A 21,469-nucleotide genomic window follows, 5' to 3' on the forward strand; every position below is an offset into this window, starting at 1 on the left:
CTATCCTTCAGCCTTGTGCAATAGAACATCGGTCGAATACCAGTACCTTGTGTCAAATATTCTGGACTATTGCACAGACAGCCATGATATACCATATTTATTCTAAAAAACGCCCTGGGGGCGTGAAATTTTTCCAAGAGTGGGGGGGGGCATTTAATGGAGATCAAAATTTCAGAGTCGGTAAGTTGTGAGATCTGTTGTATGTACCCATTTCACACCATGAAACATATAGTGGTACTGTGTATATAGTTACTGAAACTTTGTTTTGTGGTTTGTGTTAGTTTTATGTTGGATATCCTTTAAATAATTACCTCTGGACACACGTGGATGGATATATAACTCGAATTGAGGAATTTTTCTTTCCAAAAAAGGGGGGGGGGGGGGGCGTTTATTAGAATAAATACGGTATTTGCATACTTGTATACTGCAAGTTTCATATCGTAAACAGTTTATGGCCCAGACAAGAAATTACTAGGACCAGGAGAAGAACCGCTACTAATAAAATATGTCTTCCTTCATTCAAAGGGAAGACGTAATTACAAACACAAGGTACACTCACACCACTCACTGCCCAGGCAAACTGGACAGCTCAATCACTCCCCAGGAGGTACTGATCTATTAGTTCCATCTAATATAACTCTTGTCTGGGTTTTGTATCAACCCACCTTCAGACTAAAGGGTACAGGAGACAGTTACAAATTACATGTATACCAACTAACTCTGTGGGTCAATGGTCAGCTTCGTCATCCTGTAGGGGAGAGGGGTCTGTTACAGGGGTAATATCCTGTAGGGGAGAGGGGTCTGTTACAGGGTTAATATCCTGTAGGGGGTCTGTTACAGAGGTAATATCCTGTAGGGGTCTGTTACAGAGGTAATATCCTGTAGGGGTCCGTTACAGAGGTAATATCCTGTAGGGGAGAGGGGTCTGTTACAGAGGTAATATCCTGTAGGGGGTCTGTTACAGAGGTAATATCCTGTAGGGGGTCTGTTACAGAGGTAATATCCTGTAGGGGGTCTGTTACAGGGGTAATATGATGTAGGGGAGAGGGGTCTGTTACAGGGGTAATATCCTGTAGGGGGTATGTTACAGAGGTAATATCCTGTAGGGGGTCTGTTACAGGGGTAATATCCTGTAGGGGGTCTGTTACAGGGGTAATATCCTGTAGGGGGTCTGTTACAGGGGTAATATCCTGTAGGGGAGAGGGGTCTGTTACAGAGGTAATATCCTGTAGGGGAGAGGGGTCTGTTACAGAGGTAATATCCTGTAGGGGAGAGGGGTCCGTTACAGAGGTAATATCCTGTAGGGGAGAGGGGTCGGTTACAGGGGTAATATCCTGTAGGGGAGAGGGGTCTGTTACAGAGGTAATATCCTGTAGGGGGTCTGTTACAGAGGTAATATCCTGTAGGGGAGAGGGGTCTGTTACAGGGGTAATATCCTGTAGGGGGTCTGTTACACAGGTAATATCCTGTAGGGGAGAGGGGTCTGTTACAGAGGTAATATCCTGTAGGGGAGAGGGGTCTGTTACAGGGGTAATATCCTGTAGGGGAAAGGGGTCCATTACAGAGGTAATATCATGTAGGGGAGAGGTGTTTGTTACAGAGGTCACACCTAACACCTTATGTCCATGTACCTAACATCTTATGTCCTTGTACCTAACAGATTATGTCTGTGTACCTACCAGCTTATATCCATGTACCTAATAGCTTATGTCTGTGTACCTAACACCTTATGTCTGTGTACCTAACACCTTATGTCCGTGTACCTAACACCTTATGTCTGTGTATCTAACACCTTATGTCTGTGTACCTAACACCTTATGTCTGTGTACCTAACACCTTATGTCCGGGTACCTAACACCTTATGTCTGTGTATCTAACACCTTATGTCTGTGTACCTAACACCTTATGTCTGTGTACCTAACACCTTATGTCTGTGTACCTAACACCTTATGTCCATGTACCCAACACCTTATGTCTGTGTACCTAACACCTTATGTCCATGTACCCAACACCTTATGTCTGTGTACCTAACACCTTATGTCTGTGTACCTAACACCTTATGTCTGTGTACCTAACACCTTATGTCCATGTACCTAACAGTTTATGTCCATGTACCTAACACCTTATGTCCATGTACCTAACACCTTATGTCCATGTACCTAACGCCTTATGTCCGTGTACCTAACACCTTATGTCCATGTACCTAACACCTTATGTCCATGTACCTAACACCTTATGTCTGTGTACCTAACACCTTATGTCTGTGTATCTAACATATTATGTCTGTGTACCTAACACCTTATGTCTGTGTACCTAACACCTTATGTCTGTGTACCTAACACCTTATGTCCATGTACCTAACACCTTATCTCCATGTACCTAACACCTTATGTCTGTGTACCTAACACCTTATGTCTGTGTACCTAACACCTTATGTCCATGTACCTAACACCTTATGTCCATGTACCTAACACCTTATGTCCATGTACCTAACACCTTATGTCTGTGTACCTAACACCTTATGTCTGTGTACCTAACACCTTATGTCCATGTACCTAACACCTTATGTCCATGTACCTAACACCTTATGTCCATGTACCTAACACCTTATGTCTGTGTACCTAACACCTTATGTCTGTGTACCTAACACCTTATGTCCGTGTATCTAACACCTTATGTCCGTGTACCTAACACCTTATGTCTGTGTACCTAACACCTTATGTCTGTGTACCTAACACCTTATGTCCATGTACCTAACACCTTATGTCCATGTACCTAACACCTTATGTCCATGTACCTAACACCTTATGTCTGTGTATCTAACACCTTATGTCTGTGTACCTAACACCTTATGTCTATGTACCTAACACCTTATGTCTGTGTACCTAACACCTTATGTCTATGTACCTAACACCTTATGTCTGTGTACCTAACACCTTATGTCTGTGTACTTAACACCTTATGTCTATGTACCTAACACCTTATGTCTGTGTACCTAACACCTTATGTCTATGTACCTAACACCTTATGTCTGTGTACCTAACACCTTATGTCTGTGTACCTAACACCTTATGTCTGTGTATCTAACACCTTATGTCCATGTACCTAACACCTTATGTCTGTGTACCTAACACCTTATGTCCATGTACCTAACACCTTATGTCCATGTACCTAACAGCTTATGTCCGTGTACCTAACACCTTATGTCTGTGTATCTAACACCTTATGTCTGTGTATCTAACAGCTTATGTCCGTGTACCTAACACCTTATGTCTGTGTATCTAACACCTTATGTCTGTGTACCTAACAGCTTATGTCCGTGCACCTAACACCTTATGTCTGTGTATCTAACACCTTATGTCTGTGTACCTAACACCTTATGTCTATGTACCTAACACCTTATGTCTGTGTACCTAACACCTTATGTCCGTGTACCTAACACCTTATGTCCGTGTACCTAACACCTTATGTCCATGTACCTAACACCTTATGTCCGTGTACCTAACACCTTATGTCCGTGTACCTAACACCTTATGTCTGTGTACCTAATACCTTATGTCTGTGTACCTAACACCTTATGTCCATGTACCTAACACCTTATGTCCATGTACCTAACACCTTATGTCTGTGTACCTAACACCTTATGTCTGTGTACCTAACACCTTATGTCTGTGTACCTAACACCTTATGTCTGTGTACCTAACACCTTATGTCCATGTACCTAACACCTTATGTCTGTGTACCTAACACCTTATGTCTGTGTACCTAACACCTTATGTCCATGTACCTAACACCTTATATCTGTATACCTAACACCTTATGTCCGTGTACCTAACACCTTATGTCTGTGTACCTAACACCTTATGTCTATGTACCTAACAGCTTATGTCCATGTACCTAACACCTTATGTCTGTGTACCTAATACTTTATGTCTATGTACCTAACACCTTATGTCCGTGTACCTAACAGCTTATGTCCGTGTACCTAACACCTTATGTCCATGTACCTAACACCTTATGTCCGTGTACCTAACACCTTATGTCTGTGTACCTAACACCTTATGTCTGTGTACCTAACACCTTATGTCCATGTACCTAACACCTTATGTCTATGTACCTAACACCTTATGTCTATGTACCTAACACCTTATATCTGTGTACCTAACACCTTATGTCTCTATGTACCTAACACCTTATGTCTGTGTATCTAACACCTTATGTCTGTGTACCTAACATCTTATGTCCATGTACCTAACACCTTATGTCCGTGTACCTAACACCTTATGTCTGTGTACCTAACATCTTATGTCCCTGTACCTAACACCTTATGTCCATGTACCTAACACCTTATGTCTGTGTACCTAACACCTTATGTCTGTGTACCTAACACCTTATGTCCATGTACCTAACACCTTATGTCTGTGTACCTAACACCTTATGTCCATGTATCTAACACCTTATGTCTGTGTACCTAACAGCTTATGTCCGTGTACCTAACACCTTATGTCCATGTACCTAACACCTTATGTCTGTGTACCTAACACCTTATGTCCATGTACCTAACACCTTATGTCTGTGTACCTAACACCTTATGTCCATGTATCTAACACCTTATGTCTGTGTACCTAACACCTTATGTCTGTGTACCTAACACCTTATGTCTGTGTACCTAACACCTTATGTCCATGTACCTAACACCTTATCTCCATGTACCTAACACTTTATGTCCATGTACCTAACACCTTATGTCTGTGTACCTAACACCTTATGTCCGTGTACCTATTAAATCATGTCTGTGTACCTAACACCTGATGTCCATGTACCTAACACCTGATGTCTGTGTACCTAACACCTTATGTCCATGTACCTAACACCTTATGTCTGTGTACCTAACACCTTATGTCAATGTACCTAACACCTTATGTCTGTGTACCTAACACCTTATGTCTGTGTACCTAACACCTTATGTCTGTGTACCTAACACCTTATGTCCGGGTACCTAACACCTTATGTCTGTGTATCTAACACCTTATGTCTGTGTACCTAACACCTTATGTCTATGTACCTAACACCTTATGTCTATGTACCTAACACCTTATGTCTATGTACCTAACATCTTATGTCTGTGTACCTAACACCTTATGTCTATGTACCTAACACCTTATGTCTGTGTACCTAACACCTTATGTCAATGTACCTAACACCTTATGTCTGTGTACCTAACACCTTATGTCTGTGTACCTAACACCTTATGTCTATGTACCTAACACCTTATGTCTATGTACCTAACACCTTATGTCCGTGTACCTAACACCTTATGTCTGTGTACCTAACACCTTATGTCTATGTACCTAACACCTTATGTCTGTGTACCTAACACCTTATGTCAATGTACCTAACACCTTATGTCTGTGTACCTAACACCTTATGTCTGTGTACCTAACACCTTATGTCCATGTACCTAACACCTTATGTCTGTGTACCTAACACCTTATGTCCGTGTACCTAACACCTTATGTCTGTGTACCTAACACCTTATGTCCATGTATCTAACATCTTATGTCTATGTACCTAACACCTTATGTCTGTGTACCTAACACCTTATATCTGTGTACCTAACACCTTATGTCCATGTATCTAACATCTTATGTCTGTGTACCTAACACCTTATGTCTGTGTACCTAACACCTTATGTCCATGTATCTAACACCTTATGTCCATGTACCTAACACCTTATGTCTGTGTACCTAACACCTTATGTCTGTGTACCTAACACCTTATATCTGTGTACCTAACACCTTATGTCCATGTATCTAACACCTTATGTCCATGTACCTAACACCTTATGTCTGTGTACCTAACACCTTATGTCTGTGTACCTAACACCTTATGTCAATGTACCTAACACCTTATGTCAATGTACCTAACACCTTATGTCAATGTACCTAACACCTTATGTCTGTGTACCTAACACCTTATGTCTGTGTACCTAACACCTTATGTCCATGTACCAATTAAGTTATGACTGGTAATACAGGGTCAGCTTTGACATCCTGTAGGGGAGAGGGGTCTGTTACAGAGGTAATATCCTGTAGGGGGTCTGTTACAGAGGTAATATCCTGTAGGGGAGAGGGGTCAGTTACAGGGGTAATATCCTGTAGGGGAGAGGGGTCAGTTACAGGGGTAATATCCTGTAGGGGGTCTGTTACAGGGGTAATATCCTGTAGGGGGTCTGTTACAGAGGTAATATCCTGTAGGGGAGAGGGGTCTGTTACAGAGGTAATATCCTGTAGGGGGTCTGTTACAGAGGTAATATCCTGTAGGGGAGAGGGGTCTGTTACAGGGGTAATATCCTGTAGGGGGTCTGTTACAGGGGTAATATCCTGTAGGGGTCTGTTACAGAGGTAATATCCTGTAGGGGAGAGGGGTCTGTTACAGAGGTAATATCCTGTAGGGGGTCTGTTACAGAGGTAATATCCTGTAGGGGGTCTGTTACAGGGGTAATATCCTGTAGGGGAGAGGGGTCTGTTACAGGGGTAATATCCTGTAGGGGAGAGGGGTCTGTTACAGGGGTAATATCCTGTAGGGGAGAGGGGTCGGTTACAGGGGTAATATCCTATAGGGGAGAGGTGTCTGTTACAGAGGTAATATCCTGTAGGGGAGAGGGGTCTGTAACAGGGGTAATATCCTGTAGGGGAGAGGGGTCTGTAACAGGGGTAATATCCTGTAGGGGGTCTGTTACAGAGGTAATATCCTGTAGGGGGTCTGTTACAGGGGTAATATCCTGTAGGGGAGAGGGGTCTGTTACAGGGGTAATATCCTGTAGGGGAGAGGGGTCTGTTACAGAGGTAATATCCTGTAGGGGGTCTGTTACAGGGGTAATATCCTGTAGGGGAGAGGGGTCTGTAACAGGGGTAATATCCTGTAGGGGAGAGGGGTCTGTTACAGGGGTAATATCCTGTAGGGGGTCTGTTACAGGGGTAATATCCTGTAGGGGAGAGGGGTCTGTTACAGAGGTAATATCCTGTAGGGGAGAGGGGTCTGTTACAGGGGTAATATCCTGTAGGGGGTCTGTTACAGAGGTAATATCCTGTAGGGGAGAGGGGTCTGTTACAGGGGTAATATCTTGTAGGGGGGAGGGGTCTGTTACAGGGGTAATATCTTGTAGGGGGTCTGTTACAGGGGTAATATCCTGTAGGGGGTCTGTTACAGGGGTAATATCCTGTAGGGGAGAGGGGTCTGTTACAGGGGTAATATCCTGTAGGGGAGAGGGGTCTGTTACAGGGGTAATATCCTGTAGGGGGTCTGTTACAGGGGTAATATCCTGTAGGGGAGAGGGGTCTGTTACAGGGGTAATATCCTGTAGGGGGTCTGTTACAGGGGTAATATCCTGTAGGGGAGAGGGGTCTGTTACAGGGGTAATATCCTGTAGGGGGTCTGTTACAGGGGTAATATCCTGTAGGGGAGAGGGGTCTGTTACAGGGGTAATATCCTGTAGGGGAGAGGGGTCGGTTACAGGGGTAATATCCTGTAGGGGAGAGGGGTCGGTTACAGGGGTAATATCCTGTAGGGGAGAGGGGTATGTTACAGGGGTAATATCCTGTAGGGGAGAGGGGTCTGTTACAGGGGTAATATCCTGTAGGGGGTCTGTTACAGGGGTAATATCCTGTAGGGGGTCTGTAACAGGGGTAATATCCTGTAGGGGAGAGGGGTCTGTTACAGGGGTAATATCCTGTAGGGGAGAGGGGTCTGTTACAGAGGTAATATCCTGTAGGGGAGAGGGGTCTGTTACAGGGGTAATATCCTGTAGGGGGTCTGTTACAGAGGTAATATCCTGTAGGGGAGAGGGGTCTGTTACAGGGGTAATATCCTGTAGGGGAGAGGGGTCTTTTACAGAGGCATTGCCTAACAGACTCATTCCATGGCTATCTTTTGATGACAAATGTTTGTAGGAATTAGAATCAATTATACACCTACAACAGACACTACAAACTTGTAAATTGATATCATGTCCATTGAACATGGGTATATAACATGCTGGTCATTGCATTTTCTGTCAAAATGTGGAATATGATTATAGCAATAAACCAGACCAGGTTTCTAAGTAATTATTAAGAGATACGACTGCATGTCACCTAAATAAATATGAAACTGATCCAAAAAATGGTACTGTAATTGGCTATTGGATTATTTTGCAAGATACACATTTCAAAAAAAAATTAAACTGAAACTGAGGCTTAACCATAAAGTTTTAGGTCTGAACTTTCAAGACTCTTATCAGTTTTTGTTATACTCCTGAACTAGGTAACTTACTCATGTGGATTTCAAACTCGTAACCAACAGGTGGAGGGCTAGTGATAAAGTGTCATGACACCTTAACCACTCGGCCATCTTAGCTCCCAATTTAATAACAATTCAATAAATCACCAACATCAGTAGGGACACAACATGAACACATCTCTCCTACCAGTATCTTTGGCAAAATTAATAATTTTGATCATCTAATCTAGACAATTTCATATCTTCAATTAAAGGAATGCTCATGTTTTGGCAGAATGTGCTCCAGAGACTGAACTTACTTTTTGCCAAGCTTCTGTTGGATTCGGACCTTCCAGTCATCCATTCTCTCTCGCACGAGAGCTTTCAGTGGCGCAATGTACACTGCCTGTCAAGGCAACAGTACACAAAGATATAGAAACAATAGAATTAAAACAATAGGAAGTATTGTGACAAGTTAACATGGAAGTGGAAATAACTGGTTCCTCATGAGTAACCTAAATCTCAATCAGTACTAATAAAACTCTTGTATATATCACATAGAGATAAAAACTGTACAGGTGTATTTGAATTTATAATGACCAGACATCAGGTATCAAGTATTTTTTAAGTACATGTAAAATCATACTTATCAACTGCAGACTTTATCTATTTTAAATAATTGCGAAAAAAGTTATATTAGTTAAGTCTTATATCAATCATACCGGAACGAAGTGCATGAGGAGTCAAAGTGTTGAAGAAAAGGAACAAGAGATCTCAGAGGGATCTTGGCGCCCACCATTGAATGATCTTTATAGGTTCCATGTCAGATTGATCTTTTCTCTACTTTTCCCTTCCTCTAAGTCTTACTAATCTGTGTAAATTCAGAAACAGCCCTCTAGTACTTTTCAAACAAGGGGAACCTATATATAAAATTTAAGATTTAGCGATAATGGCTGTCTGTCGGCCATGGTGTTTTCGGATTGGCCTCAAAATGCAATACCAGGGACCAAGGGGAACCTAAAAATGTAATTTGCGAAAAATCCCTTCAGTTCCTTCTGTAAAATAGTGATAACAAACTTCAATTGTCAAAATACAAGATGGCTGCCTGTCGGCCAGGTTGTTTTCTGACTGCATGGCCTCATAATCCAATATGGATAACTAGGCACAGAGGGCAACCTACAAATGAAATTTCAGAAAGATCCCTTCAGTACTTTCTGAGAAATAGCGATAACAAACTTCAATTGTCAAAATCCAAGATGGCTGCCTGTAGGCCATAATGTTTTCCAATTGGTCCCAAAATGCAATATGCCGAACTAGGCACCGAGGGGAACCTACATATGAAATTTCAGAAAGATCCCTTCAGTACTTTCTGAGAAATAGCGATAACAAACTTCAATTGTCAAAATCTAAGATGGCTGCTTGTCGGCCATGTTGTTTTCCGATTGGTCTCAAAATGCAATATGCATAACTAGGCACCATGGGGAACCTATATATGAAATTTGAGAAATATCCCTTCAGTACTTTCTGAGAAATAGTGATAACAAACTTCAATTGTCAAATTCCAACATGGCTGCCTGTCGGCCAGGTTGTTTTCCGATTGGTCTCAAAATGCAATATGCATAACTAGGCACCAAGGGGAACCTACATATGAAATTGGAGAAAGATCCCTTCAGTACTTTCTGAGAAATAGCGATAACAAACTTCAATTGTCAAAATCCAAGATGGCTGCCTGTCGGCTATGTTGTTTTCCGATTGGTCTCAATATGCAATATGCAGAACTAGGCACCGAGGGGAACCTACATATGAAATTTCAGAGAGATCCCTTCAGTACTTTCTGGGAAATAGCGATAACAAACTTCAATTGTCAAAATCTAAGATGGCTGCCTCTCGGCCATGTTGTTTTCTGATAAGTCTCAAAATGCAATATGCATAACTAGGCACCATGGGGAACCTATATATGAAATTTGAGAAATATCCCTTCAGTACTTTCTGAGAAATAGTGATAACAAACTTCAATTGTCAAATTCCAACATGGCTGCCTGTCGGCCATGTTGTTTTCCGATTGGTCTCAAAATGCGATATGCTGAACTAGGCACCAAGGGGAACCTACATATGAAATTTCAGAAAGATTCTTCAGTACTTTCTGAGAAATAGCGATAACAAACTTCAATTGTCAAAATCTAAGATGGCTGCCTCTCGGCCATGTTGTTTTCTGATAAGTCTCAAAATGCAATATGCATAACAAGGCACCGAGGGGAACCTACATATGAAATTTCAGAAAGATCCCTTCAGAACTTTCTGAGAAATAGGGATAAAAAACTTCAATTGTCAAAATCCAAGATGGCTGCCTGTCGGCCATGTTGTTTTCCGACGGACGGACGGAGGGACGGACGGAGGGACGGACGGAGGGACGGACGGAGGGACGGACGGACCACAGACCACAGACGCAGGGTGATTTGAATAGCCCACCATTTTAAATTCCGTAGTTTTGTATACGACACAAACAATAGTTACAGCAATCTTCCATGATCTCTTCAATCATTACTGCCAATCAGAAAATAGAACTGACACTTTGACATAATTAATTACGATATCTAAATATTCCGGTTTGAATTTATTCTTTTTTTTTTGCCTGTAAATCCTATACCTTTGTGTATTCCATCAAATCTCTCTGTTTATGTAATATATTATATGCAATTACCTTTGCCTTTGGGTATTCTTTGAAGACCCTAAAGATGGCCATCTCCGCGGCGACAGTTTTACCAGAGCCAGTGGGTGCTCCAAGCAGGACATTACAGTCGGTGTGGTAGAGGACGTGGAAGATTTGGGTCTGGATCGGGTTAAAGTGTGTAAACTTGTACAGTGTCTCTATCTGGGGGTCATTGAAGGCTGTGACAGGCAGAGGCTGCAAGTCCAATAACTCTGTAAAGAGAAGTTTCAGAGATATATATACAGACACTTGACTTTTTTCTCGGGGAAACAGACACTGAAGTTGTCGTCCTATCACACACAAAGACGTTTTCTTCTCTCCCACATAGATATATGCCGAGAGCTATCATACACACATTGTCCTGAGAATAATCAGCCAAAAAGGATTATTGAAAATACATCATGGGTAATTTTTACATTAATATGTATTTGGTATAGTATAAAACTTGTGTGTTTACTTTTGTGCTATATGTGTCTTGACAAAAGTAGGATTCTCTCAACTATTCATTTATCTATCCGTATTGTCCATTTTACTCCTTTGATAACAATCATATCTCTATTTATCCTCAAATAAGCCCCTTCCCAAAGTAAAAAGTTCAGAAATAAATTTAGTTTGGGGAGCTGGCTTATTTGTTAACTACTTTTAGCTTACAATTTTGATTGAGGCTAATTTTTGGGCAGGGACTTATTTGCAGATAAATACATAAGTTTAAGTCAGGTCTTTAAAAATGTTAATTAGAATATCTTAAATAGATGTCCACCATCCATTTCTATTGTGTCCTTTGACCTACCACTCTTAAACTACCTGTGGAGACTTCTAACCTCTGACCTTCCACCCCTGACCTAACTGTTTGAGGCAGATATTTCTCTGGAGACTATATTGACCTTTGACCTACTACCCCTGACCTACCTGTGTGAGGCGGATGCTTCTCCGGAAGGATAAGGTGTTGGAAGGAGATAGCACACATGGACTCGGATCCAAGCCATCTCTCGGACACAGCCTTGACGTAGTACTGACTAGGCAGAGGTTCAAATATAGGGATTGTAAAGACCAGTGTCTGGGTCTCATTAGCCTTCACCTGTAAATAATAATGACAATTTCTTCAGGGACAATTTCAACAAGAGGAGGAATAAATTTGGGTGAAATTTCCAAAAGGTTCCATTAGAAATGATACGAGAATTGAGAAAACATGTGTCACTTCTGGAAACAAATGAAGCAGTAAAAAGTAATAATATCAGCACCTTTGATAAATTGTATCTGTTGAGTCCAGTTTTATGCTTGAAGAACTTTATTACAATCATTTTATTGGCAAATAAATGCCTCGAGTGGTTGATGTGACAGGGAGTACTTACCATCTTTTTGTGGAGGAGGAAACACTCAGAGTGGTAGATATGACAGGGAGTACTTACCATCTTTTTGTGGAGGAGGAAACACTCAGAGTGGTAGATATGACAGGGAGTACTTACCATCTTTTTGTGGAGGAGGAAACACTCAGAGTGGTAGATATGACAGGGAGTACTTACCATCTTTTTGTGGAGGCGGAAACACTCAGAGTGGTAGATATGACAGGGAGTACTTACCATCTTTTTGTGGAGGAGGAAACACTCAGAGTGGTAGATATGACAGGGAGTACTTACCATCTTTTTGTGGAGGAGGAAACACTCAGAGTGGTAGATATGACAGGGAGTACTTACCATCTTTTTGTGGAGGCGGAAACACTCAGAGTGGTAGATATGACAGGGAGTACTTACCATCTTTTTGTGGAGGAGGAAACACTCAGAGTAGTAGATGTGACGGAGGGTACTTATCATCTTTTTGTGGAGGAGGAAACACTCAGAGTGGTAGATGTGACGGAGGGTACTTATCATCTTTTTGTGGAGGAGGAAACACTCAGAGTGGTAGATATGACAGGGAGTACTTACCATCTTTTTGTGGAGGCGGAAACACTCAGAGTGGTAGATATGACAGGGAGTACTTACCATCTTTTTGTGGAGGAGGAAACACTCAGAGTGGTAGATATGACAGGGAGTACTTACCATCTTTTTGTGGAGGCGGAAACACTCAGAGTGGTAGATATGACAGGGAGTACTTACCATCTTTTTGTGGAGGAGGAAACACTCAGAGTGGTAGATGTGACAGGGAGTACTTACCATCTTTTTGTGGAGGGAAAATCTCCGAGTGGTAGATGTGACGGTGGGGGGTACTTACCATCTTTTTGTGGAGGAGGAAACGCTCTGAGTGGTATATGTGGTTGTTCTCTGGGTCCTCTACCCAGACCCAGAATGACTCTGCACTGGTTCCATGTACCTGAATAATAAACACAAAATGTCCTGTAAATATATCTAAGGTCCCGTGGTTTAAATAACAAAGGTTTACAATTACAAGTAAATAAAAAAAAATTAAAATGTCAAAAAGTAAAAAGAGGATAACTTCTGACCTGTTTCTATTGTGGGTGTAAAAACAAAAAATTACCCTAAAACAGAGTAAGTTACTTTAAATTATGGCAAAAAAACGTATATTTTGACATAGTTATGAATTTCTGAAAACAAATTATAGTAAAAAGCATTCTCTTAAGGTCTTTAAATCAAAAATTAAATGAACTGTTTCATCAAGAATGCTGACCTTGTCATCCCATTGGAAGACAGGATCGATGGACAGCCTCACTCTGAGTACAGTACGTGTGATTGGTTGTATTGTGGCATCCAAGTCTAAGGCTGGGATCTGGTTCACACACTTCTTGATGACAGGCCCCATACGTATGTGGTGCACCATATGGCCTAACGAAAATAAGGTAAAATTTTGCAGCCCATTACCTCATCTCCAGTTAAACCTTCGGATAAAATTGATTCAAGAAAAAAAGCCATAACACCATATAGCAGGGCATGAGACAAGTCACCAACTTTACAGCCCAGTTGTTCAAAAGGTGATTAGGCTAATCACAGTTTATCAACACTTTTAAAACCCTGATAAAATCATTTCTGGTAAAACTAACCTGACAAAATGTTATGAAACTATATCACTCCTCAGGCTTTTCCTACCTACCTATTTTAAAGAATACATACATTAAGATTTTGAATAAAGAGAAATGAGACTTTCAATAATAAAGTGATTGCATGAGCTAATCACCTTTTGAAAAGCTGGGCCCAGTATGATAAATTAACGATTCAACTTCTGAAGATTGGTTCATCTAAAACTGACCCAAAACATTCTCTTCTTTCATTGACAGTATTCAGACAAACTGTAGTATAACTTTTACACATTCTGTAATTTTATTAACGGAGAATTAACCATTTAGTCACAGGCACATTTTTTTTAAGACTATAAATATGAAGAGGTAAGTACTTATAATCCACAGGAGGACTCCAGGTAAAAAGGAAATTCTATGCATTGAGGTGCTGGAGAAAATCTGGCCTAATGTTGGAAAATTATATCACTTTTTTCAGTGATTTCTGTTTGTGAACAAACCAGGAGTCTTCCCTTTGAGCAGATATCTTACTGGAACAGCACAAAGTGAATGGCTTTAATGAAAGTAAAATTATTTCTGCTTAAATATTGTCCGTGCACATCGCTGTGTGAAAGCATCATCAAAAAAGACAAATACTCTAGCTACCTATTTCTTTTGGATCCATATCCTTGAGTCTGTCCACTGTGAGTTTGCGGGCCTCCAGTTTCTCGAGTATTTCCCGGGTGAGGTTTGGGAACTGTCTTAAGGGATGCTCAAATCCCCAAAGTCGTTTGTCCAGGGTTTTACAAAGATTTAGTAGTCTGCTTGCCATAACAGGCCAACCATTCTTCAAACATACCTCAAACAGGGCCCGAACAATACGTGCTGAATTCTACATTACAAAACAACGAAAGTTTAGTTAAGTTCAGCAGCAATATATTGAATATAACCATATCTCAGCAACACTTATTCATTCGAAATAACACATACTGTTAGCTAACTAATTTTAGTGTACTCAAATTATCTTGCATTACAATTGTTTAAGAGATTAGCACAGAAAATTTGGAGTACACCCAGGATTTGCCATAGAAATAGATTACAGTGTGCTTAGCATAATCATAAATCGTTTTAAGGGCAAAAACACTAAAATAAGATTATCGCTTGAAATATGATTATCACTAAGACAAGATTATCCCTACTAGATTACGATTATAACTAAAAAAAAAGATTTTCACTGAGATAAAATTATCATTTAAATATGATAAATATATATGTGATGTCAAAATTGTGTAGAGAATTGTATCATTTTGGGTCAAACATTATAATATTTTGCAATTTTAAGCAATTATCAAGTTGTTACCATGGTATTCACAGCTCTAAAAAACACAGAAAAAATAAGTTTACTTATCCTTCAGAGATGTATTAAAAATGCAAATGTTGTACAGATTACATATATATATACTTTATTAGAGGTTATTTGTAGGATTAACTGGCAATGTTTACATATCTAAAACATGTGCCATATTTTTTCAGAATTGGGCATTTTTACTGTACACTGCTACGTTAAGTGAAAGGAAACAATTTCTTTTTTTTTAACTTACAACCTTCTATCCGACAGGAGTGTCAGTGTGATGGTATGGACATCCATGTTTGATCCAGTAATTACCTGAGCTACGTAGGCCTGGTCTGAGATGAGCGAGAAACTTTCGATATTCATGCGTGACACATACACCTGCATGAGAATGTTGACCTTGCCGTGAGTGTTCTCCACACCTCCCTGTACCTGCATCACACATGTGTCACTCAACAGGTTGTCCAGCTCATTCATCTCATCTTCTCGTACCTGTCAGGGACAAACATCTACATATGTATATAACATTCTATTTCATACAGGTATAAATATTTCAGTATATCATAAGAATAAATTTAGTAGATCACAGGTATAAATTTCAGTAGATCACAGGTTTAAATTTACAGGTATAAATTTCAGATCACAGGTATAAATTTTAGTAGATCATAAGTATAAATTCCAGTACATCATAAGTATAAATTTCAGTACATCACAGGTGTAAATTTACAGGTATGTATTTACAGGTATAAACTTCAGTAGAACATTGTTATAAATTTCAGTAGATCACAGGTATAAATTTCAGTAGATCATAAGTATAAATTTCAGCAGGGCATTGGTATTCAGTATAAATTCTAGTAGTTCACTTGTATAAATTTCAGTAGATTATGAGTATACAAGTATAAATTTCAGGAGGCTACTGGTATAATTTTCTACAGATTACAGGTATAAGTTTCAGTAGATCCTAGTTGTCTACAAACTAACCTTGATCTGGTCAAACTCCTGGGACTTAGACACCATAGCAAACACATCAGCCTCTGTCATCAGTGATTTCAGATTTTCATTGATTACCTACGGAACAAAGAAAATGTGGAAATATTTCAAACATCAAATGTATTTCAGGCATAATTATCTTAAACATTAAATGTATTCCAAGTCTGAAGTCAACAAAAAAAATCTTGTTATTATTATATTTCAATATCAGGAAAAGACAATCTCAACAGGCCGAAGGTGGGTTCCTTTAGTATTTATAAAGTATTAGGTCTACCAGTTTCGCGTACTAAGTCCGGTTTTCTCAGAACAACAATACTATCAAATATTTTTCTTGAAGTACTAAAAATTTCCTGAATTAGCTTTCTCTACCTACTCAATCCCCTGCATACCACCGGAAATCCGGGCGGCTGGCAAAGGACCCATCAATCCACCATTTTATCAATTTTTTTGGTAATGTTAAGTGACTTATTTTCACTAAACTTTTATCAGTATATATCAATTCATTATTCTATACATTTTAACATTAACAAAATTGGTCTGGGATAAGTGATTTTAATGCGAGTCATTTAAGAGGGGAGGGGGTCACTTTACCATGGTCATGCAATGGGGGTAAAATGTCCTACCCAACGAACACAACCATGACAGTACAGACTGGTCCATTTCAAAGTTTCCCAAGAAACACAAACTAACATGGGTACCAAACCACGCACCTCAGATCTTTATCAAAACGACAGAGCTATCGTGACCCCTTTAATGGGAACACTAAACTTAACGGCAGTTGTAGCCCAAGGAATGCTTAGAAGCAACTGATTTACTATTTTATTAGTTGCTAGGGTAACAGAAAATGATAAAAGATTTCAAAAAACACAACAAGAGTAACCTGATACAGAATGGATATATGTGTTTTTGATGATTCGTCACACCATGCTAACACTGATACCTACCTCCACGGTGTCATACTTGATGTAGAAGTGGCTGGCTATTCTACCCAGGTCTGTAGAGGAAAAATAGCTGGTTCTCTCATCAAATCTGATCATGCGAGCTTTGTCTAGTTTTCTACCCGCATCTGTAATGAGGTCACGACGATGTTTCTCCAACATGGGGTCAGTCTGGTAACAAAAAGGACACAATGTTTTACTGATAAAAAGTTCACTGTTAATTAAGATGTCTGCAGAATTGCCTTGCTTTGAAAATCAGCTCCAAGCTAAGCAATAAAACAAGAACTGTTAATTTTCACAATGATGAAAAGATTGTTATATATAATGTGATATCTGCACCAGTCCAAATATGATGGTGATTTCCTATCAAACATCCCAGTAACAACATAGTCACTTCAATTTAATACATAATTGGACCTGCATGTTATTAAAACAGATTTGTTCATTATCATTATCTTCATACAAGGTTTGAAATACTCAAAACAAAGTTTAACAAATTATCTGTATGACAATTACTGATATATATATATATATATATATAAAATCCCATGAAGAGCGGCAGAATGTAGCCGCGAAAGTACTAGGGAGACAGCAGATCTGTGTTTGGCTTTTTATTTTATTATTATTTACCGTCACATGGACATTTCAACTTTATTCTATATATATACATATATATGAGGGACATCATACAAGGGACATCATATGAGGGACATCATACAAGGGACATCATATGAGGGACATCAGGCGAGGGACATCAGACGAGGGACATCAGACGAGGGACATCAGACAAGGGACATCAGACAAGGGGCATCATACCAGGAACATCAGACGAGGGACATCAGACAAGGGGCATCAGACAAGGGACATCAGACGAGGGACATCAGATGAGGGACATCATACCAGGGACATCATACAAGGGACATCAGACAAGGGCATCATACAAGGGACATCAGACGAGGGACATCATACAAGGGACATCAGACAAGGGGCATCATACAAGGGACATCATACCAGGGAAATCATACAAGAGACACCACACGAGGGACATCAGACGAGGGACATCAGACAAGGGACATCAGACAAGGGACATCATACAAGGGACATCATACCACGGACATCAGACAAGGGGCATCATACAAGGGGCATCAGACAAGGGGCATCATACAAGGGACATCAGACAAGGGGCATCAGACAAGGGGCATCATACAAGGGACATCATACAAGGGACATCAGACAAGGGACATCATACCAGGGAAATCATACAAGGGACACCATACCAGGGACATCAGACAAGGGGCATCAGACAAGGGACATCAGACAAGGGACATCAGGCAAGGGACATCCGGCAAGAGACATCAGACAAGGGACATCTGATAAGTGGCATCATACAAGGGGCATCAGACGAGAGACATCAGACGAGGGAAATCAGACAAGGGACATCATACGAGGGACATCAGACAAGGGGCATCAGACAAGGGACATCAGGCAATGGACATCTGGCAAGGGACATCAGACAAGGGACATCTGACAAGTGGCATCATACAAGGGACATCAGACGAGAGACATCAGACGAGGGACATCAGACGAGGGACATTATACAAGGGGCATCAGACAAGGGACATCATACAAGGGACATCATACCACGGACATCATACGAGCGACATCATACGAGGGGCATCATACAAGAGACACCACATAAGGAACATCATACAAGGGACATCATACCAGGGACATCATACCAGGGACATCATACGAGCGACATCATACGAGGCACATCATACGAGTGACATTATATGAGGCACATCATACGAGCAACATCATACAAGGAAAATCATACAAGAGACACCACATGGGGGACATCATACCAGGGACATCATACCAGGGACATCAGACTTTACTACTTACCTCGATCGTGTTGTAGTTGATGCCATATACCAGAGGGTTACACTTCATTCGTACGTACAGGTATGTATAGCTCAGCCACTTGACCGCCTCCTCCACATTGGTTACTGTTCCTAGAGCAACCTGAACACCACACAGACATAAATACATGTCAAATAGACAATGTTTGTATATATTGGTCTCCAATTAAATGGTAATTAGCCTTTTATACTTTATATTAGACAAATTTCTGGGATGCTAATATTTCAATATTGTCCAAGTCAGGAGCCATTTGACCAGAATTGAATTTCATGCATTATCAAATTCTCCAATAGACATGTAGACAATTCTACATCCAACCTATGATGACACCTCCAAATGTACCAATCTTGATACCCACCACTGCATGAAGGTTGTCCAAGACTGACACTGTGCTGATTGACAATCCACCCATAACACCCCAAACTCCTCCTGCATTCATACCCATATCTATGTTAAGATTGTCAATGACACAGAACTGATTCAGAACAATGCTCTACTGCCACCACCTACCTCACAAATGCTATCACCAACCCACAAACGCCACTCCTACCACTTCTACTCCTCCCCAAAACCCCATCCCCACACCACAAACCCCACCTCACAAACCCCACCCCACCCCTTCATCCTCCCACTACCACCTCATAAACCCCCTCCCTCCCCCCCTCCCCCCTCACCATACTTCACAAACCTCATCCCCCACCGTATCCCACAAACCCTACCACCATCATACCCCATCCCCACCCCACCACTCCTACTCCACCCCACAAGCCTAACCTCCACTCATCTCACAAAACCAACCATCCTCTCACCACCCCACCCTACCACCAACCAACAAACCCTACCACCATCATACCCCCTCACCACCCCACCCTACCACCAACCAACAAACCCTACCACCATCATACCCCATCCCCACCCCACCCCACCCTACCACCAACCCACAAACCCCACTCCCACAGCTTCTACTCCTCCCCAAAACCCAATCCCCACCTCACAAACCCCACCCCACCCCAATTCAACCAACAAACCCACTTCCATCTCACAACCCCCCTCCCCCACCATACCTCATGAACCTCATCCCCCACCTTATGTCACAAACCTTACCACCATCTCACCCCATCCCCCACGTCCCACCCCACTTCTACTCCATCCCACAAACCCCACCCGACAAACCCTACCACCACTCCATCTAACAAATACCACTACAACCTCACAAGACCCACCCCCTCCTGCCCCACAAACCCTCCTCACCTCTGCATTAAGATTGTCTGTGAGACTGACACAGAACTGACTCTCTATGGGGTTCTGTCTAGTCATCAGAGATAGGTAATGAGACAGTTTGTCATGGGCTGTGATGATGGTTCCGTGTCCAAACTTGTCAAACTGGGGACGTCCAGCTCGACCGAAAATCTGCATCACATCCAGTATACCCAAATCCACAAATGACCCCTTCTTAGCGTCATAAAGTTGGGTTCCCTAAAACAAAACAAAAAACAAATTTTACTTAAACTTTAGATAATTCTCTTATTGCAATTACCATGCCTATCTGCAAATAGGCCCCTGTCCACAAATATATGTACATTGGTTATAGAGAAGACATCATTTGAAGATTAAAGCACTTTTTCCCAAAGTGACCTTGAAAGTGGGTCAAGGTCATTCATTTGAACAACTTGGTAGGTCTTCACCCCAGCATGCTACAGACTCAATTTCAGGTCTCTGGGCCTCTTGGTTATTTTCAGAGAAGGAGTTGTTTAAAGATTTTAGTATATCTGAACCCTGCACCCTCAAACAGTGAAGGTCATTCATTTGAATAAACTTGGTATTCCTTTCCTGGGCCTCTTGAGTATATAAGGACAAGAATGTTAAGGATAGCATGTACCATGTATATAACGTTCTGTGATTTGTCTATCCCTGGAATCTCTTGACAAAGAGTTATCATTAAAACAATAGCTATGCATTGTCAAATTGTATTTGTCTTTGATCTTTCATTCCAGAGGCTGCATTATTAACATACCTTGATGATGACAGCATGTGCAGGAAGGTTGACTCCCCAAGCAAGAGTAGCAGTACACACAAGACACTTGATGAAGCCCTGGGCAAAGTACCGCTCCACCAAGTTACGGTCCTGTCGAAGCATACCCGCATGGTGACATCCAAACCCATCTGGGAACATCTCCTTCAGCTGTTTGTTCCGTGACCGCATTATCTGAACATAAAGCAAGTGAGGATTCTACAATTATTTATTTATATTTATAACTATGATCCATCCTCCTTATCAGAAAACATGTAGATTTTTCATAACTATTACTTGAGAATAAGATGTTACTTGTGAAATCAATCTAAAACACATATTT

At 41.0% G+C, this 21,469-nt stretch overlaps 1 protein-coding gene across 1 annotated transcript in view; it reads right to left on the reverse strand.

Annotated features, from left to right (window-relative positions):
- LOC117327166 (activating signal cointegrator 1 complex subunit 3-like) overlaps positions 1 to 21,469 on the reverse strand; it is a 268,184-nt gene that overhangs the window by 235,694 nt on the left and 11,021 nt on the right. Inside the window, 12 exon segments of the mRNA XM_033884019.1 lie at positions 8,580 to 8,665; positions 10,961 to 11,181; positions 11,879 to 12,047; positions 13,178 to 13,276; positions 13,592 to 13,746; positions 14,580 to 14,805; positions 15,580 to 15,756; positions 16,246 to 16,332; positions 17,199 to 17,363; positions 19,098 to 19,217; positions 20,367 to 20,591; positions 21,130 to 21,321. Coding sequence (XP_033739910.1) covers positions 8,580 to 8,665; positions 10,961 to 11,181; positions 11,879 to 12,047; positions 13,178 to 13,276; positions 13,592 to 13,746; positions 14,580 to 14,805; positions 15,580 to 15,756; positions 16,246 to 16,332; positions 17,199 to 17,363; positions 19,098 to 19,217; positions 20,367 to 20,591; positions 21,130 to 21,321 — 1,922 coding nt within the window.

The sequence above is a fragment of the Pecten maximus genome, chromosome 5, assembly GCF_902652985.1.
Source record: "Pecten maximus chromosome 5, xPecMax1.1, whole genome shotgun sequence".
In the NCBI taxonomy this organism is placed as follows: domain Eukaryota; kingdom Metazoa; phylum Mollusca; class Bivalvia; order Pectinida; family Pectinidae; genus Pecten; species Pecten maximus.